General features: G+C 40.9%; 1 protein-coding gene across 14 annotated transcripts in view; it reads left to right on the top strand.

Annotated features, from left to right (window-relative positions):
- LOC120551205 (calcium/calmodulin-dependent protein kinase type II subunit gamma) overlaps window positions 1-24669 on the top strand; it is a 47442-nt gene that overhangs the window by 18192 nt on the left and 4581 nt on the right. Inside the window, exons 4-21 of one of the 14 annotated variants that reach the window (XM_039788445.1) lie at window positions 4892-4946; window positions 5117-5182; window positions 6865-6937; window positions 8162-8264; window positions 8746-8829; window positions 9255-9349; window positions 10041-10163; window positions 10365-10448; window positions 11020-11062; window positions 11943-12005; window positions 14837-14877; window positions 15639-15722; window positions 17256-17300; window positions 17429-17483; window positions 17693-17773; window positions 20292-20432; window positions 23636-23711; window positions 23914-24008. In XM_039788445.1, coding sequence (XP_039644379.1) covers window positions 4892-4946; window positions 5117-5182; window positions 6865-6937; window positions 8162-8264; window positions 8746-8829; window positions 9255-9349; window positions 10041-10163; window positions 10365-10448; window positions 11020-11062; window positions 11943-12005; window positions 14837-14877; window positions 15639-15722; window positions 17256-17300; window positions 17429-17483; window positions 17693-17773; window positions 20292-20432; window positions 23636-23711; window positions 23914-24008 — 1407 coding nt within the window. The remainder of the gene's footprint in view (window positions 1-4891; window positions 4947-5116; window positions 5183-6864; window positions 6938-8161; window positions 8265-8745; window positions 8830-9254; window positions 9350-10040; window positions 10164-10364; window positions 10449-11019; window positions 11063-11942; window positions 12006-14836; window positions 14878-15638; window positions 15723-17255; window positions 17301-17428; window positions 17484-17692; window positions 17774-20291; window positions 20433-23635; window positions 23712-23913; window positions 24009-24669) is intronic. The other 13 variants (XM_039788446.1, XM_039788448.1, XM_039788447.1 and 10 more) reach the window with 13 other exon arrangements.

The following is a 24669-nucleotide window of genomic DNA, read 5'->3' as shown; positions in this document are numbered from 1 at the left end:
TATTTTTGTATTTTCATTGCATTTTTAATTTATAAAAAGTTAAATAAATAATTAATTTTAATATAAAAATATTAATGATTAATCGATCGTCGATCGTTAATTCTCCCGACGATCGACTAAGAAAATGTAATTGAATGCCCATCCCTACATGTAACGTTGGCTGTTACGTTGGAAGCAGGAAAAACTGCACTGGAGTCAAAGGCGGTACCCCCCGCTGCTGTTAAGCGTTCTGTGTGTGGTGTCTGCGTGTGACTTGCAGGTTCCACCCCAAGACGGACGGACGGACGGACGGACGGACATACATACATACATACATACATACATACATACATACATACATACATACATACATACATACAAGTCTCATCTTTATTAGATAGATGTTTGCGGTGCGGACGGGAGCAGATACATACTCTGCGGAAGCGGGCGGTAATGGTCAGAAGAAAGCAGTCATTAGAGCAAGGCTCTAATGTACACTGTACAAATCATTCTGATTGTACTGTTGTTTTTTTATATCCCATTAATTCACATGTAAGCATCATAATCTGAACCTTTTATCCAGACAATGAGGAAACTACATATGCTAGTTGACTGATCCCACGTAAGCATCATAATCTGAACCTTTATCCAGACAATGAGGAAACTACATATGCTAGTTGACTGATCCCACGTAAGCATCATAATCTGAACCTTTATCCAGACAATGAGGAAACTACATATGCTAGTTGACTGATTTATTCTGAAATATCAGTTTCTGGTATTATCTTGGTAGATAATTGCTGTGCATGTGCTTTCATGAGTTGAGTAACAAAGTGCTTAAATCAGAAAATTAAGCTGCATGATGAGGCTGCTTAGGATGGTACGGGGGAATGTGTTTAGAAACATGAATTATATCATTATTAGGGCTTTGACTCCGAACTTCCTTCGTTCGTTATGTCATTCAAATATGAAAAAAAAATTATGATATTCGAACGAATATTAGGCAGCCCTTTAATATTCGAACCTGTTATTGGCGTTATTTTTTGTAAATGTGTTTGCTTGTAAACGTTGTTTTCAATTCAGATTCCGAGGCTTTTTCATACATTTCAAAATGTAACTCTACGTTGCGGCGACACACGTCTCTTGCCGTGGCTTGGTAGCGTTGCATTCCCCCCTAATTCTCAAAGAAGGCTGGTCAGCTCAGCGGCGTCTTTCTCCCGTCACGTGCTGCTGTCTCTCCTACCTACACCGGCCCCCGCACCCTGCCCCTTCTCCCCTTTCTACCTGCCTGCGCGCAGTGCTGTTGCACATGAGGAGAGAGTACAGAGGGGAGGGCGGGGCTGCTCCTCATTCACAGAACAGAAGAGAGAGGTGACTGTTTTGGGGCCCACAGGAGAGAAATACCTTCTGTGCTCACTGGACAATACTGGCGACTTTCTTTTTCTTTGTGTTTTTTTCCAGAAAGTCGCTGTCTTTTCTACAGAAAGTCGCAAGATATGTCACCACACACACACACACACACACACACACGCCGACTCGACGCACACACCAGCACACAAGTATTAACATCAGACCACTTACTAGGCTACGGTGAAAGCTCCGAACTTCCTGTCGAAAGTATAGTGTTTGTGTTAAATCCAGGGTCTGACTTAAGTTTGATATCAATATAGGTCTTACTGAAGGCATTTAATGGTCAAAATATTATTAATAAATATTCAAATATTAATAAACGAACAAACTTCGAATATGATTTTTGGGCAAAAGTCAAAGCCCTAATAATTATGTAATCTAATCTGGCATATACATAACCAGAGGCCTGTATCACAAAGCAAGTTCATCTAAGACTGGCTCTCTGGTATCCTAAAAGCTGGTTATCGAACTCTGGGTTTTCTTATCCAGCTATGAGTGTGTTCACGTGAAGAGGCAAGGTTGTCAATTACAAACCATTCATATCATCAGAACCACAGATGGAGTACTTATTAGTCTATGCAGAAAAGGACTTCTTGCTTGAAATGGTGTATTTGACCACACTGTCACATGTATACTTTACTGAGGCAATAAACAGTGTGGGTATACTTTAAATTTCCATTTATCATATCATTCAGTGACATGAATGATAAATGGCATTGCGTCTAAAAAGATGCTCTAACTTTCCCAGTGATCACTCATTTTAAATGTCAATATAGCCGATTTCACAGCACAGCTGCTGTCAGTTAGGGACATTGTTGCAGAGGGTAAAGCTGTTGGTGAGCAGCCATATGGAGAACGGAGATGGAGGGTTTTGACAGTACTTGTTAGGATTGGCAAAGGGGGTTGCTTTAAATTAAGGATCAGAGTTACTTGTGCTAATTAACAGTGATCATCTTTACCACTCCACCAGAAACCTCTCCTGTAAATGCACAGTAGGGAGCAGATTTAGTAGAACAATTTAGTTCCTTAATATTGGATTTGGTGGCAAAAAAACAATCTGAGATCATCATCTTCAATTGTCAGAAGCCAATGTGATCAGCAATCGGCACAAGCTGAACTGATAATCGGTATATTTGCAGCCACGTAAACGTACTAAAATACGTACATTACTGCTTTGCATTGGTATCTAGACACTAACCGCTCAGGACTGCTGCCCGTGGTTAGACTTTTGTGAGTCTTGTTCAAATCAGTTGTGCAGTTGTCGTGACAACAGAAACAAAAATATATGTAAATGACATCACCGGTATTGCCTTTTAAACACAAATTAAGTAAACCCAGGTGGAGTGAGAGGTGACAGAAGGTTAGTTTCCTCTCTGCTCTGCTTGCTGAGATGTTTGTCTGCTTTCTTGACTTTCTGGTTTTATTACTGTTGACCATCGCCCGTAACAGTGTGTTAATTGTGGAAACTTGTATTGCCGTAATGTTAAGAAAATTAAATGACTTGTGCTGCTCTATTTGAGATGTCTAGAGGAGATGGGTGTTAAAGGGCAGAAAGGGGGGATATAACAAAATCAATGACACCTTTCCCACTGCACTCTTTCTCTTTTCCTTGTGTCCTAGTTTTCTTCTGGCCCCCCCAGGCACTCATTTGCCTCTCGCCTACTTCTGTTCTCTCTCTCTCTCTCTCTCTCTCTCTCTCTCTCTCTCTCTCTCTCTCTCTCTCTCTCTCTCTCTCTCTCGCGCTTGTCCTTTCTCTTCTTGTTAACATATTTTGGCATTGTCTGCATTCAAACTTTGGACAAAAGAGGGCACACAAAAAAGACAGATGGAGAGAGAAAGCAGGAGGAGTAGAAGACAGATGGAGGGAGAGCGAGAAGATGGGAGGAGGAGGAAAGAGCAGTCGCTCTTGTTTCTTGCTGCAGGGCCATCCTACTTCATCTTATTATACAACTGATATTCATTTTACATAATGATAACTGTGGCTCCTCGAAGCTAAACCTAAGCTGCATCTCAGGCCCATCTTCTTAACGCCTAGATCCTGCTGCCTCGCTCCTGCTTTGTCATTCTGCTGCTGTTCTGTTGTATTGACAGTGAGACTTTGATGGTTACCGCATAACTGCAGTATCGTGGTATTATGAGCTCATAACTGTAATCACCATTTTTTATTCTCTATCAAGCGCTCACTTATCTCCATCAGTAATCGGGAAACATTGCTGATAACAAGCACTTGTGTTTTTTATTTAATCATATTTCTTTCTTTCTTTTCTATAATTGTATTTCTTTCTTTTCAAACATAACATTTCCTAGCCTGGTCCAAGACCTCTGAATGGCTGCCCACATCTGAAATTTATTTTTTGTTTTTCTTATAGTTCTTGTATTGTGCTCTTTGACTGCTATTTCCATGGTAGCAAATCAGAGTTCTGTGTACAAAATTAAGAATGGGCATGTCATCTTCCTGTACCACTGCCACAGAAACATAGCTCTGCAGTGCGCTGTAGGAGGACATACAAAAATAACAATTCATAAATCTGCACATTTCTTCGATCAACTTGATAACTCCTCAGCAACTGTTAGATCAGCTTTCGTGTCCTCTGAAAATTATGTCAACATGACCGATACATCTGTAATGACTGATTGGTTAGGGATCCTTATGGTTAAGACACATAGCATCTAACTAGGGCTGCAGCTATCGATTATTTTAGTAGTTGAGTACTCTACTGATTATTCTATCTAGTAATAATAAATATTTTTGGCTTTATCAAAAAGCAATAGTAAATAAAAAAAGAAAATAAGACTGGTCTCTTAAAAAACACTATCAGAATATCCTTAAAACCCCAACATTAAGTGTTGGTATGTATTTACTTTCTGTTTTACTTTCTGTGTGTAGATACATTTGAAATATTGCGGGGAGGACCGGTAAAGGAGAAACCCCTATAATAAGCTGATTGTGATGAAGGTTTGTGTGTGACAGGCTGTTACTACAGTTTGAAGAACCTCAAACATTCAACACTTTTGACATGGTTGGCTACAGTGCAGTTATTCCTAGCCGTATAGATATTTGCCACATGAAGCCACATGTTTGTTTAATATAAAGATGAATTTCAAACTACCAGTAATTTGACCTCAATCTAAAAGCATTCTCGACACATTCAGTTTCAATAATCATTGAGTGGGGTAGAGTTTGATTAAATGACAAGAAAAAAAGCTCAATACGTCACATAGTTGACATTAATTTCTCCAGCTCTGCCTTTGGTCTATTTCTCTCTTCAAATATTTTCTCCATCCTCAGTTTATGGAGAGGTTTAACAGTCAAAACACTGCAGCAATTATATATATATATATATATATATATATATATATATATATATATATATATATATATATATATATATATATATATATATATATATATATATATATATATATATATATATATATATATATATATATAACATAAACTGTCTTTTTATCTCTGTCTCAATGTCCACCTTCTCTCTTGCAGTGAGACTCCATGACAGCATTTCAGAGGAAGGCTTTCATTACCTAGTCTTTGACCTGTGAGTATATTCAGAACACACACACACACAGTGACATTTTATCCATGCATGCGGCTGCGGTATGTTTGTGTATGCTAACAGACTTCTCTCTCCTGTCTCCCTGTCTTTCTTTCTTGCTTTCATCCTCCTTTTTCTTCTTTCTTGCTTTCTTTCCTTCCCTCCCCCCACAGGGTGACAGGAGGAGAGCTTTTTGAAGACATTGTAGCCAGGGAGTACTACAGTGAGGCTGATGCCAGGTAAGTGCTTCATATGGAGCTGCTCTGAACATAATGCACATATCTGCTGCAAACATACAGCGTAATCTCATTAAATATATGAATACTCACTTTATTGTGAGTGTGAACACAGGCATACAGGCGTAGATGCAATTAGTTTGCTTGTATTCTTGCCCATCCCCCCTCCCCCACCCCCATCCCGTCAACAAGTGCATCGATATACTTGTCTCTCTTTTGCCACGTGTCGCTCCCCATCCTCTACATTTGAAGTAGAGTACTGCCACAATCAATGATCAATTAATTCTTCAAGTCATTCATCAGGCAAAAATGCTGGTTCTTGCTTCTGAAATGTAAAGATTTTCTGCTTTTCTTCGGTGTTATATTATTGTAAATTGATTAACTTTGCGCTGTTGATTGGACAAAACAAGCATTTTTAAGACATTTTCTGACATTTTGTTGACATTGTGACATTTAAAACATCTTTCCTCGCTACTTTCTCCTAATGAGTTTCCCTATGTTTTTCCTGTGGCTGTATGGTGTGCAGCTTATGAAGTCTGTTGTACAATTGGATTAGGGGTCTTTGTCTGTTCATGCACACATGGGGGCTTTGGAAAGACACAAACGCACGCACACACACAAACCACCCCACATGGATTAAGCCTCTCTAGCTGGGCCCGACCTTTGACCTATTAACCTTTTTTTAGAGACATGACCTGAACGGGAGCCTTAAATAGTGGCATCGTGAAGCCTCACACCTCAGTGCGTAGGACAGTAATAAGGTGGACGGGTTCTGGCTTGCAGGGAAATTGAACAAGACCCATCATGAGCCAACACACTCATCAGGCTAGTGTGAAAACATGCTCACCAGCCAAAATTGAGAAATAATGGTATTAGTAGCTGCTGAGTTGACGCCCCATTATTAAAATCGCTACTGGGATAGATATTTATTGACTGGGTGGTGTAAGACCTCCCACATGTTTCTTAGTATTGATTGTTTCAACTACAGTACCTGGATTATGTCTTTGAAAAATAATGGTGATTGTAAATTAACATTTTTATTTTAAACATTCTTAAGTTTAACCTCCACTTTCTTACATTGTAATAGAGGTGATTCTTCCCATGGTTCTAGGCATGTAAAATAATAATTTTTATTATCAATTTTTATAAATTAATTATTTATTTTGTATTTTGCCATCATTTGGTCTTTAAAGTTGTCAAAAATGTCAAAGTTGCAACAACAAAAAAAGCCCAAAACAATTTCCTAAAACCCACAGTGACGTCATCATAAATGCAGGTTTTTTTGGAGAAATTTAAAAACATACATATCCAATTATATAAAACGGAGAAATTGGCAATTCTACTAGGAGAATGGCTCAAATGATGATGATCTAAATAGTTACTTTTCTGTCAAATAATAATAATAAAATAATTGTTTCAGCTCTACATCCTAAATGTAAAAGGTTTCTTTTAACAATACTATGTATACAGTATATACAAGTTGTCTGAAGTTCATATTTCAGTCCCTCATAACATTATAGTGAACAAGAATGACGTGAAGGTTTTTCTTCCTAATGAAATGCATCAGTGTTAGATCCAGACCATAAACACTCATGTTGGAATATATGTGATGTCATTTTTTTGTAATGAAGGGCAGTGACTGACATGTCTTTCTCTCCGTTTGACCCCCTTTTCTCTCTCCGTAGTCATTGCATTAGTCAGATCTTGGAGAGTGTCAATCATATCCACCAGCATGATATTGTGCACAGAGACCTCAAGGTGAGTGGCTGCCCGTTGCTGTGACAACCACACACACACACACACACACACACACACACACACACACACACACACACACACACACACACACACACACACCTCTGCTCGTGGCCATGGCAACACACAAATGGTTCTCGGTTGCTCCATCTCCCTCTCTCGTATCTCTGCTTTTCTTCTTCTATCTCTTTTATTTTTTCCCTGGGTCCCTCTCCCATGCATTGTTTTTACCCTCCTATCTGTTCTCAGATCTGTCAGCTTGTCTGTCCGTCACCAGAACTCTGTTTGTCCTATGTGTGTGTGTGTGTGTTCGTACACACATACATGTGTGTTGATGTCGAGCACACAGAGATGGTGAGTCACGGTCACGTGCAGGGGTTTGTCTATGGCAAGGAAAAGACAAGGACTCAAACGCACATACGCACACAAACACACACTTTGTACTGTTGTGAAGGGGGTCTATTATGAGAGGAGGTGAAGGCATAGATGAACCTCGGGAGTTGCCAGGACAACCCATGTGACATCATACCCACCCATGGAGCAGCGTGGGAGGAGCTTGAGTTGTCCCAAATAGCTGATAGGCTCAGATGCAAAGAGTAGAGGAAGAGAGCGTCTCTGCTACCTCCAGTTTCCTCCTTAAGCCAGTTTAAGGTGATAATAGACCTGGTACGAAGGACAATAATAATATGTATTGAATACCTTTTTCAAGCGCCGCCAGGTGTGGGGGAAAAAAAAAACCACCACAAGGGATGTCGTAGACATGTGTGGGCAGCTTTTGTGCGCGCTCTGTGTCGGACAATAACATTATTAACTTCGAGCGCTGCCTGTCTGATTTGTTGGCCTTTTATCCTGGGTGGGCTTTTACTGCGGCCATTTATGTCCTACTGCCCAAACAACAGCCATTTAGAACGCTGCCTCTCGCTAAGTACACTTTCCATTTAACATGCAGTCTGCAGCGCTGCCTAAATGACTCCCCAAGTGGTTTCCATGGCTACGAACCCATGCCCATATAAGGCATTGTGGAGATTCACAACCACTCATCCTCTCTCTACATCCTCCGTTTCTCCATCGCACCCCTTTACCCAACCCCCACACGAGCTGTGTCGAATACATCAAATATAAATATTTCTAAGAAAGAGCTTTACTGAAGAGTGCCTGTCACTATCTGTCTCTCACTGTCTTGATCTCTTGTCATACGTTCTGCTTCACCATGTGTGTGTGTGTCAGCCTGAGAACCTGTTGTTGGCCAGTAAGATGAAGGGAGCTGCAGTGAAGCTGGCAGACTTTGGCCTTGCTATTGAAGTGCAAGGAGACCAGCAGGCTTGGTTTGGTAAGAAAACATAAACAGTGACACACACATGACAAATGAGCTGGACCATTACCTGATCTGTTATTCTATCTGGGTGTTTAGCACTCAGTAGTTTCTATGTTAAAGCACACGAATCACTGCTGAACAGACCCTCTTTGATACAGTAGGTCTGTATAGCTACTCGCCCACTCAAAGAATATTTGTGCGAGAATTGCTTAAGAGGCTCACGGACACTGTCCAGTTCATGCTTAGGCCATTGTGTCTTGGCGAACAGCCGAGCTGCCAGCATTTGGCTGACTTTTCAGCGGGGCCGAGATGATTAACAGGAATTTGCTTGTGACTCTACGCTGTCATAATCTAGTCTGGCATTGGAGTCCAACAGGTCACAATCATCGGAACCATACAGTACATAGCTGCACAAACATAGATAGAATTGAAAAACCTACAGAATTGTAATAAAGGGCTTCAGTTAATTGTGTCCTCTGGTTTTTCTGGCGGACAGGGTTTGCGGGCACCCCTGGCTATCTCTCCCCTGAAGTCCTGAGGAAGGACCCCTACGGCAAGCCTGTGGACATATGGGCTTGCGGTGAGTTTTGAGCCTCACTTTTGGGCAATAAACCTGTTGCAATCAACCTGTTATTTTTTTTTAGTGGTAAACAAATTGGGCATGTTTGTCTTTAGACAGATTAGCCAATTTGAGAGCTTTACGAAGGACCATTTGGGTGTAGATTTCATTTCAAAAATGTAAATGATTAATAACAAAAACTGAGGCAGGATAACTTTTGAAAACCTCCAACCATTGGCAGAGGAAAAAAGAAGGGGTTACATTTTCTTGTATTTAATTCACACACTCATTCTAAATGTTTCTTTTTGCTTCATGCATTTAAATGTAAAGCACAAGTTTACTTGTAATGAAAAGCGCTATAAAAATAAAACTGCTTTTCCCAATTTGAATGAAAAATAATTTGAAGTATTGTAACATGATCTCTTTCTCACTTTGTTTTCTGTCAGGTGTTATTCTCTATATCTTGTTAGTGGGATATCCCCCATTCTGGGATGAAGATCAACACAAACTCTATCAGCAGATTAAAGCTGGGGCATATGATGTAAGTGTGTGGGTGTCTGTAGGGTGCAGTGCAGGGGTTTACTAAGCAATATTTAAATGTTTGTAGTCTTCAATTGAGAGCTGGTCCAAAGCTATTGATCCTATCAGGGCCTCCCTGACGCATTGCAGAGGTGTGTGTGTGTGTGTGTGTGTGTGTGTGTGTGTGTGTGTGTGTGTGTGTGTGTGTGTGTGTGTGTGTGTGTGTGTGTGTGTGTGTGTGTGTGTGTGTGTGTGTGTGTGTGTGTGTGTGTGTGTGTGTGTGTGTGTGTGTGTGTGTGTGTGTGTGTGTGTAGGGTGTGTGTGTGTGTGTGTGTGTGTGTGTGAGAGAATCAGAGAGGGGGTATCCTCCTTTTTTCAGTCTGTGGTTAATCAAGTCACATTGCAGTTTTCAGAGAGAGACTGGGGAAATTTCCGGCAGCCTATTTGTAGGGAATTTACTCTTAATAAATATGGTTTAAAGAACTGAAACAGAAGCATGTGTTCGGTTAATCCCAACAAAAAAAAACTAGCAGTTTTGTTCTCCTATCAGCCAAATTTTGACAAATAAACTCAAAACTGGGTTCCCAGATGGTGTAGATTTGCCAGAAACATACAGACTCCTAACCAGTCTTTCAGGAAACGTGTATCGTTTCCAATCTGCTTTCCTTCTGTCCTTTTCAATTATTGCACCTACTTCCTCTATTTTTCCCCAGTTCCCATCCCCAGAGTGGGACACAGTGACTCCCGAGGCAAAGAACCTGATCAACCAGATGTTGACCATTAACCCAGCCAAGAGAATCACTGCCGAACAGGCCCTCAAACACCCTTGGATCTGCGTAAGTATTCATCTAACCCACCAGAGAATTATTGGAATTACTGAGGATGGTACAAATATGTGTGCATAAGTAGATCTGGACATGAAACATGCTCACACAGCACTTGCAGAATTACTGTATTATAAGTTTCAAATAACTATAACTGTGCAGAAAGATTGACACAGAGTTTGTGTTTAATTCTTTGTTTTTGTCGTTCTGCAGCACCGTTCTACAGTGGCTTCCATGATGCATAGACAGGAAACTGTCGAGTGTCTCCGCAAGTTTAACGCTCGCCGAAAACTCAAGGTATGCATCTTAAAATTTGATTTGCCACCTTTCTGTTTTTAGACCCCCTTGTTTATGTGCTGCTTCAACTTTCACTCTTGTACAAAGTATTACTATTTGTATATCTACTTATTTTATTTAACTTTGAACAATCGTATCGGCAGCACAAACGATACCCGGCTCTGTAGTTTGCATTCACAGCCGTACATGCAAACTAGTGGATCAAGAAGCAGCTGTTCTTTTCTGGTCACATCATTTCTATTCATTTGCATAAAAGAATATGTAATGGGACTTGGAGATGTTAAGGCTTGTAGTTAACGGTGCATCTCACCAATAATACGGTTCATAAAATGTTTTTTAAAGATTGGACATTGTTTGACAGAGAACAAATGAAGACTGAGCCTTGACTGGATTTAGCTGTTGAAAAGAACTGATGAAGGCACTGTTGTTAAAAAAAGCAGAAAGATAAAAATATTACTGTCCTATTAGAAGTGAATATGGAGCAGTGAAGAAATCCTGTTAAATAAAAGAAAACTGCTTGCACTCATTATACCTCCTTCACTTCTTTCTCCTCCTTCGTCTCCTCCTCCAGGGAGCCATTCTCACCACCATGCTGGTGTCCAGAAACTTCTCAGGTGGGTGTGCCCTTCGCCCTTAGCCTCCCACGTAGCACGTGCAGAGGGGGAGGCGGAAGGAGAGTGGATAGAGTCCTCTGCACCTCTTTTAAACACACACACACACACACACACACACTCTCACTCACCCACTCATCCTCAAAATAATGTTTTTGTGTGTGCAAAGGAGTTTACTTGATTACAACATTAATACCGATTTGAAACATGAAGTTCCTTCTATTCATTGTAGAAGCAGTGTATTGATAATGATTAATGAGTGTATTTCATCCTGATATATGTGAGCAGGCTAATATGATATTCTTTAATGTACTAGATTTGTTGTGCCAGTTATGTTCATGCTAATGTATCTCTCCTGTGTGTGTGTGTGTGTGTGTGTGTGTGTGTGTGTGTGTGTGTGTGTGTGTGTGTGTGTGTGTGTGTGTGTGTGTGTGTGTGTGTGTGTGTGTGTGTGTGTGTGTGTGTGTGTGTGTGTGTGTGTGTGTGTGTGTGTGTGTGTGTGTGTTGCGTGTGTCTTTTCTGCTGCCCATGGAGCGTTTGCATGTTTGAGAAAGGGAAGCCTAGACTTATGAGATTTTTATGTTGGGGGGCAGGGTGACTGCTAAGGTTCTGTGTTTTTATCTCAGTATGCTGAGAGTGACTTGCTTTTCGTTGAAGCTTTGTTCTCAGCCTCTAAGCATTTGGCCAGTCGATGGCTAATGATTTCAGCCCTGGGCCTAGGAAACCACAGGGGTGCACGTCTTTGCTTTAGCCCATTTCTATCAAACCTTGTGATGTGTCTGGGATGCAGCCAGCACACCCTGTAGCTTTCTAGGCCCATGATTGAACATAGACTTGCCTAATTTGTATAGCCCCTCCCAACTGTAGCATTTCTGTCCAATAGTGGGCCGGCAGCATACCAACTCTGCTGCTGCCGCCTCCTCCACGGCCTCACTGGCTCAGGAAGGTACGTCCCAGAGACACGCCCATCCACTTCCTCTTCACACAAAGCTTACTTCTTTGGTTCATAGTACAGGGTGGGACCCCATAACCACCCCCAAACTCCTGCATGTAGCCTCTGCCAGCATCTTCAACAACATTCACACATGCGTGCATACTCGCACAAATTTAGTTAATTTAGGGTCTTATAGATGTGTGTTGTCTTTGCTGTAATGCAAAGAGATCACATTTTACGCACACAGTCCTGTATATCTGCATCACTTAATGGGAATCGAATCGGTTCAACCTGCACTCCAAAGTGCTTTTTACATTTACACCTCACCACCACTCAGCCTTGACATTGTAACCCCCATTTCATCTCCCAAATAAGTTATGTCATCAGTTCTAGATAGCTCCATCCTGACTTCCAGCTTACCCCATACGCCCCTGTGCTCTCCCCACGGCCGGAGCCATGAGGATGGGCACAGGGCAGACTGGGGCAGGGGATGAGGAGAGGCATGTATTTCTGGGGCAGGGAACTGACACAGCAGGGGGCCGGCAAGAGCTGGGTTGGCGTGCTGCCATCGTCGAACCTGGGTTTGGTGGGGGGAGGAGAGGGGAAAGGCAGATGTTGAGGAGCTGGGGGAGAGGTTTATATTGAGACGGAGGATGGCTGTGTTGCCTTTGCTGCTGCTACCGGAGCCAACTGTTGAAACCATGACCATTGTGCAGCCTTCCTGATGAATCCCTTGAGGTTAAAGGCATCCAACGTCTCATCTCCCCCTCCTGAGATCTGTTTTAGTGCTTTCAAAAAAGTCTCATTGACTCCTGAAAGGAATGCCACAAGCTAACGCGGCCGCAAACCTGCCGCCATGATTTGTTAATGACATTTTCCATAACTTCTTGGATGGATTCCTTGGTTTTGAAAGTACTTAAATCAGGCTTTGCGCTCATCCTGCTGGGTGGGGTCGGGTGGTGAAGGTCGGCGATTCCGATGGTGGCTCCATGGATTGAGTATTTTAGAAACAGTGTGGAGCAGACTGGATTTTCTGTCACCTTTTCAGATGAGAAATCCTTTGCTCTACAGTGTACATAAATCTCCATAGGTAACTAGGATCTGTGTGTAGTTAGGATAAAGGTAAAATGTGGGTAGAAGGGTAGATGACCTCAGTGTAGAAACTCCTGGTATGTGTGATGGGTGCGCTGAGATTCTGTGTGTTTGTGGTGGTTTGATTGTGAGCTAGAGCCCTCAGAATGCGGGCTTCCTCACTGAGACTGGACCAAGTTGCCCGTCTTGTAAGTTTTCGTGAATCTCATGTGTGACATCATCACTCCAGATTGGACTCGTCGTCTGATGATGTCACTCATCACTGCAAAATCCTGGCTTTTTTTTTTATTACTATAACTGCTTCCTTGCACATCTCTGTAGAGTTTGGCTGAAGCAAGGCTTGGCAGTTTGCTCATGATGTTTCCTTTATAATGACATTAGAGCAAAATGGGACCGTGTGTGTTTTGTAGTATTTCTGTATGTTTCTAGAAAGGTGTTTGTCTTGCAGCCTTTTGCATGTGGGTGTCCTGTGGAGTTATATCATGTAAAATGTTCTCGGGAGATGCAACTTCAGATGCTCTCTAATCGGTCCTTCCATGTTCATCATCGAGCTGGTTATGTTGCTTGAGTGGTGCAGCCCTCCCACTGTGGGTCATCTTGACCTTATCCATCCTGTCGTGAAATTGGTGATCATTCTCTGGAGGAGCAGAATGGAAGGATGGATTTAGAGAGCATGTGAACATGGTGTTCATGCTGTCACAATTAGCGCCCTGGTGGCTGTTTGGTAGAAGATTTAGCCGAATTAGGAGCAGATGTTTGCGCTCCGAACAATCTGCTCTCCTTTCCCTGGTTAAAATATATATATATATATATATATATATATATATATATATATATATATATATATATATATATATATATATATATATATATATATATATATATATATATATATATATATATATATATATATATATATATATATATATATATATAATTTTATTTTTTACTTTGGATGCTGCATGGCCAGGCCAAGATAGAAGCTGCATTTCGACGCAACAGCCAAGATTAAGGAGCATGAGTTGTCACTTGATATTTTCTGCTGCTGTAAATGCTGTGCCCCTTATCTCAACTCTCTTGTATTGAAATACTAAGCCCTCTCTTTCAACTCTCCCCTCTCTCCCCCTCTTTCCTTTTCCCATTTCTTATTGAAAGGTAAGAAACACAAGATTTTTTGGAACCTGTGTGTGTCAGTAGAAAATTAGAGAAACGAAAGCAACAGACAGCTGAGAGCTTTAGACAGAAAGGGAAAGTGACTAGGACCCTTAAAGGAAATCAATGATTTACATTAACCTAGCTCATTGCCGTCAGTCCTGGCGGCAGTTTGAGTCTGACCATCACTCTCTTTCTAGATCTGCTGGGATCTTACAGAGAGGAAATGGATTTAGGAAGTTTACTTTGCTCTCAGGTTTCTCTCTTTTTTCCCCAGATGGCAATGAATGGATTATGATGTGAATGGGTTTTGCAGAGTGTAGCAACTTGTACAGCCAAGGGAAAACCTACCCAAGAAATCCATTAAATGCATGTTATTCTTTGGCAACATCTAGACTTATTTGCCCTTAAAAGCTTGGGTATTGGGGATTCATAGATATGACAAATGTTAGATCCAGGTTTTTGCTAAAGTTTTGGATTTCTATAAAAGCTCTACAAAAAATCTTTTGAAAGAGAGCTGTACAGATTGGCATGAATGCTGTTGTCAACAGTTAAACTTGTACCGGCTTCTCTCCCTTTCTATCTTTTTATTTTTTCAGCATGCAAAAGTTTACTCAACAAGAAGTCAGATTCTGCTAAGGTAAGGTTGTCTCGTCACCTCTCTGCCCTCTTCTGTTCTGCTACACTGTGTCCTGTCTCTCCTCTATTAGCTGACCCCTTTTTTGCCTTCTGTTCTTTTTCTGTACTTCTCTCTCTTAAGCTCACTTTCTCCACCTTTTAATTATGTTAAGGAATATCTTTTTCGTACAGTAATGATTTTGTTTTTCAGGGGTTTTCCAGAGTTTTGTTTTTTGGCTCTAATTTCCCGTTCATTTCTGTAGGGGATTATGCTGCATCTCAGGGTTTCTCAACTTTTTAGATCCCAGAATTCCTGCCGTTCCATCCACAAGTTTGAGAAACTCTGTTGAAGTGCCCCCCAGTTTTAGTCACATTATTTTGTATAATTATCAATCACTTCTTTTTTGTGTTGGTTTTATTCTTTCACCTTTAGTCTCAGTTAAAGGTTTGCTGCTCTCTTTTCCGAGCAGTCGCCATCATTCTCTGCTGCTATTAAGCATTTCCCTTCCCTCCTGCCTCCCTCTCTTTCTCCTCTGCCCCAGGGGTCTCTCTGTGCAGTTAAGTGGTGGAGGCATAGCGAGTTAGTGAGGCAGTTAAAAGGATGATCTAGAGGCCATTTTGTAGCACTCACCCTCTCATTTACCCTGTTAGCTCTCAACAGCCTCGGAGCCTCGACCAACATTAGCCCCATTCCCTAAAAGGCGTATGATTCTAATGCATCTGTGTGTGAGTGTGTGTGTGCAACGTATGTGTTCACTTTGAGTGTTTGCGTTCTCGTCCCAGCCTTCTACCAACAACAGTAAGAACAGTATAGTGAGCGCCATCAATGCCCTGAAAGACACCAACATGGCAACCAACGCCCAGATGGTACAGTAGGCCGCCGCAGTGTTGGTTACCGCCTCTTAACCCCCCCACCCCCTTCCTCCCAATAGTTGCATAGTAATCCATTGTTCCTCACCCTCCATCGTCCTAGTCGCTGCTTGTCATCCTTCATCTACCATCCAGGAGGTGTTGCACCGTAACATTGCCTGTCCCAGCAGTACCCATCCTCTGGCCATTTTACCCCCCAAGGTGCACATGTGTTACTGAATTTTAAATCAGTTGAACTTTGTGGAAATTATTAAAAATGCTCATTACCCTGAATCTCAGGCTGCACATGTGCACCTTTTTAAAATTCTGAGCATGAACTTTATATGATTTATAAGCCTCTGAAGTGGCAGCTCAGAGAACCGTAGATTCCAGGTTTAGCTGATATCCAAATGAAATGTAGTCTTATCCTGTAACGTCCTCTGTTATTGGCTTCTCTCTTATACTTAATCAGCAATCCCTTAACTGTTCTATTAAGTCAACACTGCCTTGCAACCATTTATCCTAACATTCAACCATCTTTCTCACTCTAACCTGTTTATCTTGCCATCATTAACATCCCCATTGACATCCTTACCATACTGCCAAACTTAACTTATCCACTTCTAGCATGTTGTGATTTTAAGACGCTTTATTACCATGCATTACATATTACATCTTGGGCTGGTATGATTACATTATTACGCTGTCTGTCTGGTAAGGTAGTGCTTCTCAACTGGTGGTGCAGGACTCCAAAGTAGGCAATGGGTCGGCCTGGGCGATATGGCTGAAATCAATTCAGAATATTAATTAGAATATTATATAGTAGATTTTGTATGTTATACTAAATGTGTGCAAAATCACATAACTTATTGATGTTCAATGCAAAGAACTGCGTTCCACTTTTGTGTACCACATCAGATGAAAACAGAGCTTAAGTTGATAGACTACACAATTAATCTGCAACTATTTTGATTATCAATATTGTTTTAACTTGAAGAATAAATCAAGAAAAAACTAAAGCTGCAGTAACTAATTCAGTTTTGTACCCCAGTGTGGTGATATCATCACAATACAATTTGAGTATAAGTCAATCAACAGAAAATGAATCTGCAACAATCTTGATAATACATTTATTATAGCCATTTATTTAAGCAAAAAGGCCAAAAATGAATTGGTTCCAGCCTCTAAAATGTTAATATTTGCTGGTATTTGTCGTCTTCTATGATAGTAAACTTAAATATTTTTGGGTTTCGGACTGTAGGTCAGACTACAGAAGCTAATTTAAATATGTCTACCTGGGCTTTGGGAAATGCTGATGAGCATTTTTCACAATGTTATGACATTTTCTAGACAAAACAATGAATCAATAAAATAATTGATAATGAAAATAAACATTGATTCGTCTCCTAGCCCTAGCCATGGGTGTTCTTGACACCTTTAGGGGATCACCCCATGACTGATGTAGAGTATAGGGCCCAGTTTAAACCCAGTTGAGAGGCACTGGTCCAGGATTCAGATGTGTTGGACTAACTGTTCTCTTCTACATCTCAGGAATCTCAGAGCACAGTGGTGCACAACCCTCCTGATGGAGTCAAGGTGAGATATGTGTTTTTGTCCGTCTGAAAGCCCGAGCATCACCCAGCTGCTGCACTCTCGAGCCCATTGGACCTTAAAGCTGGCTGTGTTAATTTTAGTATCTTTCTGTTTGTTTCTCTGCACTCCAGGGATCAACAGAGAGCAACGCCACCAACGACGAGGAGGAAATGAAAGGTAGGAAAGGTACTCGAGTGTTTTAGTCCCATATTCCAGTTCTTATCCACTCTCTCTTTCTCTGTCTCCCATTTAGTGAAGTGTGTGTATTTGACTGCAGTGACTGGCAAGTGTGCTGAGATACAACAAGTGTCTCTCACACTCTTGCCTGTCTGCCTGTGGTGTGTGGATGTATGTATTTATCGTGTGTCTGGCTGCGTTTTGTGTGTGTGTTCTAGCGGACAGTTCGGCGCTGAGTCAGAGCAGCGCCACAGAGGAGATGCCCCCACTTCTGCCCTCACCTCAAAGCTCACCTGCCAGTAAGTTTATCCATGGCAACCAGAAGCTATACGGTCGCCACTGGCAAGGACCTAACACCCCTACCCACCCACCCAACCAACCCCCCACCCCCTACTCCCACCCTGGCTTTTTGTAGTCACTGGCAATCTTACATCTTTGAGCCCCCTCACTCTGATCCACCAAGCTTTTTTTGAGGGTTCCCACTGGTTTTGGAATTTGTGGAATATTGGAATTTTTTTTATGTTTTTAAATTTTAAATACCACATTCAGGGCAGTCCAGAAAATGATTCACGGAAACTCAGGAAACATAAAATTTGATATTGTGAAGAGAAGTCAGACAAGTTTTAAACAATCCCGCAGGTTCCTGTTCTCTGTTCACCGAACTAAATATAGTTTGATTTCATTGATGATTTGGCACAAGTCTGGATATCAGTTCTTCAAAAGCTGGATTAAAACGTATCTGCATCTTATTCACAGTTAGCTGGTTCATGACCCAAACATTTTAGAGAAAACCCCCATATAGAACATGTAGGTAACGGTTAGTGTAATTATTGCAATTTAGAGTGAAATACCTACACACATGGAGGAGATATATATATATATATATATATATATATATAAAGAAGAAACTAAGTTATAACTTTTCTGATGGTTAAAGGACCATCATTACATTTATCCCAATTAAGCAGGATGAAGATAAACAGGGTCATTTTAGCCTGTTAGCATCATGTTAAGCCACATTTAAAGAACATGGCCCAGGTCAGCAAAAATGTATTTAGAAGAGAAACGAGGTTAACAGTAAAATGATTACCCAGATGTTTGTTATAAATCATGGTTTACATACTAACTTTCCAAATAAAATTGAATTTACCGTACTTATCGTAGGATTATTGGCAATAATTCAGGATATCTGCCAATATAATAATAAAAATATGTATACCTCAAAGTCATTGTATATGGTAGAATAAGGACAGGGACCGCAGTGGCACTATAATCTGAACCGGCAGCCCGCCTTTATGAGTGATAGTGGAATTAGTATTTTGTAACATCCATATAAACATCCATGAACATTTATTATATCCATATCGGCCATGTTCTTTGTTGTTCAATTATTTTGAGTGCAGTGTTGTCGTAACCAATCAGCCAAAACTACAATAATAACCCAAGTTGTAATAAACCGGAATATTTCTTTTAACAGGGATGCATTACTCGGATGCATTTTACAACTTGTTATACACACTAGTTGCAGATGGTCATTTCCTGCTGTGTTAGCCATTAATACTGTAATATACTTTCTAAGAGCAAAACTGCACCTGAACTGCCTCCCCACCTGGACCTAACTTCACTGTTCTCAGAACAAACTTTCTTTTGTTTAGAGACAGCAGGGACTAATTTTGTAGGTCACGGAGACATGTTGACCTAATTATGGAAAGCCATGAAAAGTCTTGACATTTTTTACATCAGGGCCATTGTGGGAACCCTGAAGTGTGTGTGTGTGTGTGTGTGTGTGTGTGTGTGTGTGTGTGTGTGTGTGTGTGTGTGTGTGTGTGTGTGTGTGTGTGTGTGTGTGTGTGTGTGTGTGTGTGTGTGTGTGTGTGTGTGTGTGTGTGTGTGTGTGTGTGTGTGTGTGTGTACTCCATCTATCCCCTTGTCCTCCTAATGTGACAGCTTCACCTGGAGGAAGCCTTGCTTACCTTGCAGCTGTGTGTCCTAAACCAGTCTGACAAGCCCTTGTCTGACTTTACTGGAACCATGCACACCATAGAGCATCAGGTTCCTCATTGTCCTTGCATTTTCTCCTGCATTCCTCCTTTTACTCTGATGCTTTATTCTGTTATGTGCTTTAATCTTCTCTCTACTTTCTTCTCCATTTCTCTCTAATACACCATTCTTCTCTACATCGTTATCTCACCTCTTTCCCCCTATATACTCTATAATCTCTCCTCTTGTCCTCCTGCTCTTGTCAGACACACCTGCACTAAAGTGGCCATCTGATCTTTTTTCCTCCTCCTGTGTCCTTCCTCCGCTCCCACCTTCATTCCTGAACATGCTTAGTTTGCCCACAGGCATAACATGAGCTAATATCAAACAATGGCTTCGATCCGCTCTCTGCTGGGTGCTGCAGCTCATCAGGCGAGGCTTTGTTAATGTATACGAACATAAAGAGTAGAGTTGATGGGAGCAGAGCAGGCAGATAAATGACTTCCACATCACAGAGCATCACAACCAGAGCTGTACTGCTCTCGCTTCCAGCTGCCATCCTGTTCTCATGCTACCCATCTGCATGTCTGTCATAAACCCACACTTAAACGCTTTGTTTATTTCTCACTAATTCTACTGAACCCACCGCAGCTTGTGCCTAGTTTTGTGACTTGTTTTACTGCTGTGTGTGTGTGTGTGTGTGTGTGTGTGTGTGTGTGTGTGTGTGTGTGTGTGTGTGTGTGTGTGTGTGTGTGTGTGTGTGATCAAATATGTTTCTGGCATCTTGTCATCCATCCATGTGTTTTGTATTTGTTGACCAACCGTTGTGTGTTTCAGTTCCACCGCATGACGTAAAGCGCATGGCATGGAACAGCACGGGCAACAGCTCCTGCCTTGACTCTGAGCTCTCACAGTCCTCCATGTCTACCGCTCCACTAGGGAGCAACACTGTCACTGCTAAAAGCAACACTAAGCAGAGTAAGAACACAGTCTTGACTAACTGACTTCCGCTTTCCTTGCCGTCTACTCACTTGTAGCTTTTGTTGCACACTAAAACCTTGCATCTCTGAAATGGCAGTTTTCTCAGGGATGAGGAAAGCAGCCTGCAGATAATGTAGGGCTGGCGATATGACGATATATATTGTCAAAATGATATAAATCTTTTCCATATCATTTCTATCATGTATCATTTCTTAATCTTTATACACTTTACTTAACCCTTGTTGTCTTCCCGTCGACCATGCAACTTGTTGTCCTCCTGGGTAAAATTTGAAAATGTTCAATACCACCAGATTCACCACAAACATCAAGCTATTACCACTAGTTTTACACTTTAGTTTGGAATTCATGGTCAATCAACCTAATTTATATGAAATGATACCTCATTTTTGAGCGGAAAAATTATTTTGACAAATGGTTACCATTGAGTGGATAATCACAGACTTTCAAAGTTCAGTCAGGATACTGTTTAGAAACAGTTTCTTTTTTTCTTTTTTTTTTAAATGCTATAAAAATGTATTGGAACACCAAATCACATTCAATAAAAGTAGTGATCTGACCTTTCATTTTACTTGCATAGAGAATTGTATGGAACAATCCATGTTGTTTTGAGGCAATTTGCTTAAAGGATACCTACATTTCTGATGTGGAAACTTTGAAAACAAGTCAAATTTGACCCGAGGACAGCAGGAGGGTTGAGAACTTGAATCTGATTTTTTTTCTTTTGTTCTACAATCAGATTTTGCTTTACTTTTGTTTTTCTTTTAGTTATTTAATGAGCATTGCCAACAACTACTTCTGTTATTGTTGTGTACATGACAAATAAAGAACCTTGAACCTTCTATTAATTATTATTATTATTATTATTATTATATCGCAATGTCAAAATATCGGCAGGCCGAACTGCGCTATGGCAAGATTTACTTCTTTTGGACGACGCTTTACGTTCTGATCCTTGCACGTTATGTTAATTCTGCACCAAAGATTTTAATACGAGGATTACACCAGCGGATTATACTTCTAATGCTCATTGAAATGCTTTTGCAGCGCTTTAGAATGTTTGTTTTTTATTCCGTGGTGTTGTGGTTCTTTCTTTTGCTAGTCCAAATCATAGACTGTATAAAACTAATCCAAATATAATTTGCTGTATTACAACTACAAATGAGACCAAAATGCAACTTATATTGCAGTTAATAATCTTTCGTGTCATTGGCGCAGTTATAAGTCTCTTTTGGATTGTAACACAGACATGAAATGGATTTTATTCTTCAGCTATGGGGAAGTGCAAGTTTAGCGATGGCTAAAAAAAAAGAGAGAATAAAAAAATAAATAAAAGGTAGGGCTCGGTTAAAGCCAGTTCCTAACATCTTATTTGAAGCCAACTGCTTTTCATGCAAGAAAGCAATTCAACTGGGAACGTTGGGTTTACGGGCGCCGGAGTCTCATGCAAAAAGTGAGAAACCTGTAACTGCTGTGAAGGGTCTCCAGTAGGGCTGCTCGATTATGGAAAAAAATATAATCACGATTATTTCGGTCAATATTGAAATTGCGATTATTTTACACGATTACTCGTTGACTTCTGGAAAGATGTTGCAATTATTGAACTTAAAAAAAGTGGAAAAAGTAAAATAAATCAACAGAAAAAAAAACTGTGAAATTTGCCGTAATACTAAATTTTATTTTTTCATTCAGAACACAAGAGAAAATAAGAGTTTACTTGCAAAACTTAATGAGCTAAATAATTGTTTTTCTCGATTATTCAGTTTTTGTGATCATTGGGAGCCAAAATCATAATCACGATTACATTTTGATCAATTGCACAGCCCTAGTCTCCAGCAAACGACAGTCAGCCACTTCTGCCAAATATCTGGCAGCTCCAGCCCCAGCACTACCTCCACACTGGCTAGGCCAGACCCACACAGCAGCTCCGCAACTCCCGTAAACCACCTCCGTTTCGCTCTTGGATCAGAGCCAACACTAAGAGCAGAGGTGCTCTGTGTCCTTAACACGGTGACTAGACACTAGTCCTATAAAGCGAATGAGGAAATTGGGGAATTGTTTCAGACGTTTGATGGGTTTTTCAAATGTCTTTTTTTTATGTTGTGATATAGGTCTTAAATTGCCTTCATATTGGTCTTAAAAAGTCTTAAATTTGACTTGGTGAAACCTGCAGAAAACCTGTATATAGATTATTTTTTATAAAAAGGCCAAGTAATGTCCTCAACCAGCTGGGCATTGTAGTTTTACTGAAACAGGAGGAAATAGTGCAGTTGATGGAGACTATTTTCAGCTGTGGATTAATATACATTTGGTGCTCCAGTCACTAAAACACCAAAAGTGTGGTAATCCACAGTGCCACCATTGGCCATGATCATTGATGTGTTTTTAATAGTCTTTGGACAACAATGGAGCTCTGTGGCACAGAGGAATACTTGTTAGTAGGATCAGTTCATTGTTTGTTTTGGTCTTTTGATGGGATTTGTTGACAAGAAGTAAAATGGAGAATATCGCCAGCCTTTTCTTTTTTTAAGATGGCTTTTTGTAGTAGGAACAATTACAGTATGTAGTGTTGGAACTTTGTGTGTGATTTCATTGATGTTTTAAAATGTGTGTTGAAAAATGAGGCTTCATAATACTCACATTAATAAACAGAAGATTTAAAGGAACACGTCGACTTATTGGGACTTTAGCTTATTCACCGTATCCCCCAGAATTAGATAAGTCCATACATACTCTTCTCATCTCCGTGCGTGTCATAACTCTGTCTGACGCCCCCAGCACTAGCCTAGTTTAGCCCAGATCCTGGAGGTAACCGGCTCCATCTAGCCTACTACTCTCAATAAGTGACAAAAGGATTTGTAGTTGTTTTGGTGGCAGTGAGAGAGCAGAGAGTAGTGTTGAGTCAGTTTTTGTGTCATACAGAAGGTGAGAAGCAGAGTGACAGACAGTGATGCGGTCGAGCTGCAGTTAGGAAGCTGCGTCGGGCCGAGTGATGAGGTTAAAGAGGAGCGTCGAGCTGTAGCTACACCGAGAGAGCCTGAAGGGAAGGCAGGAGCTGGAAGTGATGAGAGAAAATGTCATCAAGCAAAACCACCACACAGTTAATTGTTGTCTCACCTCCTAACTGGCTTCTCACCATTTACCTTCTGTCTGTCTCTTTCTCTCTCTTGTTCTTTCTGTAGCTCGTAAACAGGAGATCATCAAGATAACGGAGCAGTTGATTGAAGCAATCAACAATGGAGATTTCGATGCCTACACGTGAGTAGAACTACACGTGTATAACCAAAAAGCAGCAGATGAATTGGTGCTTCTGCAAGAAGGGAAATTTATGTATTGGGACAGGATTCATTGGAGCTTTGTTCTCTCAAGACTCTGCTTCTCTGTTCTGATTTCTCTAATGTCTTTTCACCCACTCATACTTTCTCACCGTCTCCGTTTCTTTCTCGGTGCTCTTTCTCAGGAGGATTTGTGATCCTGGACTCACCTCTTTTGAACCCGAGGCCCTGGGGAACCTGGTGGAGGGCATGGACTTTCACAAGTTCTACTTTGAAAACTGTGAGTCTCCTGTTCCACTCACACACACACACCCACATCACAGCCATTTATTTTAATCCGCCAGCACCGAGAATACCACCCAGGTAAAGCTTCTGCTCAAAGGATCACTAGAGTGTAGTCCGTTTTTTTTAATTAGAAATATCAAGCAAATGTGTTTTTTGCATTTTTCTTTTTGGTTGACGACTTTCCTGACAGCATCTGAACTGTCCCAATGTGGTAAACTCCACTGTTAATCTGCCAAATACTTGGTTTATTAATCCTTTGTTCTATAAAATGTCACTCCCAAGTTCCCAGAGACAATGTGACTTCTTCAAAATCCTTGTTTTGTCAGAACAGATTTCAGAGGATATGCAACATCATTTCCCTTCATGAGTATTTACTTACTTACTTCCATTACTTGTGGACTTTTTCTCATCATCATTATAACAATAATAATAATAATAATAATAATAATAATAATAATAATACAGTAGATTTTAAGTACCTTTCACGTTACCCAAGCACACAACATACAGAAAATAAGCAAAATTAAAGCTGCGAGCAGCGATGGACGGGCCCTCGCACCTCTGCGCGCGTCGGGGTTACCGGCAGACGCGTGCATTCGAGCGGCACTCAGACGCCGCAAATCGTCAACAATGAAAAGGGAACTCCCTGCCGAGTT

This window comes from Perca fluviatilis, chromosome 21, assembly GCF_010015445.1.
Source record: "Perca fluviatilis chromosome 21, GENO_Pfluv_1.0, whole genome shotgun sequence".
Taxonomy (NCBI): Eukaryota; Metazoa; Chordata; class Actinopteri; order Perciformes; family Percidae; genus Perca; species Perca fluviatilis.
Note: the sequence above shows the minus strand (reverse complement) of the source record. Positions and strands in the feature narration are given on the sequence as shown.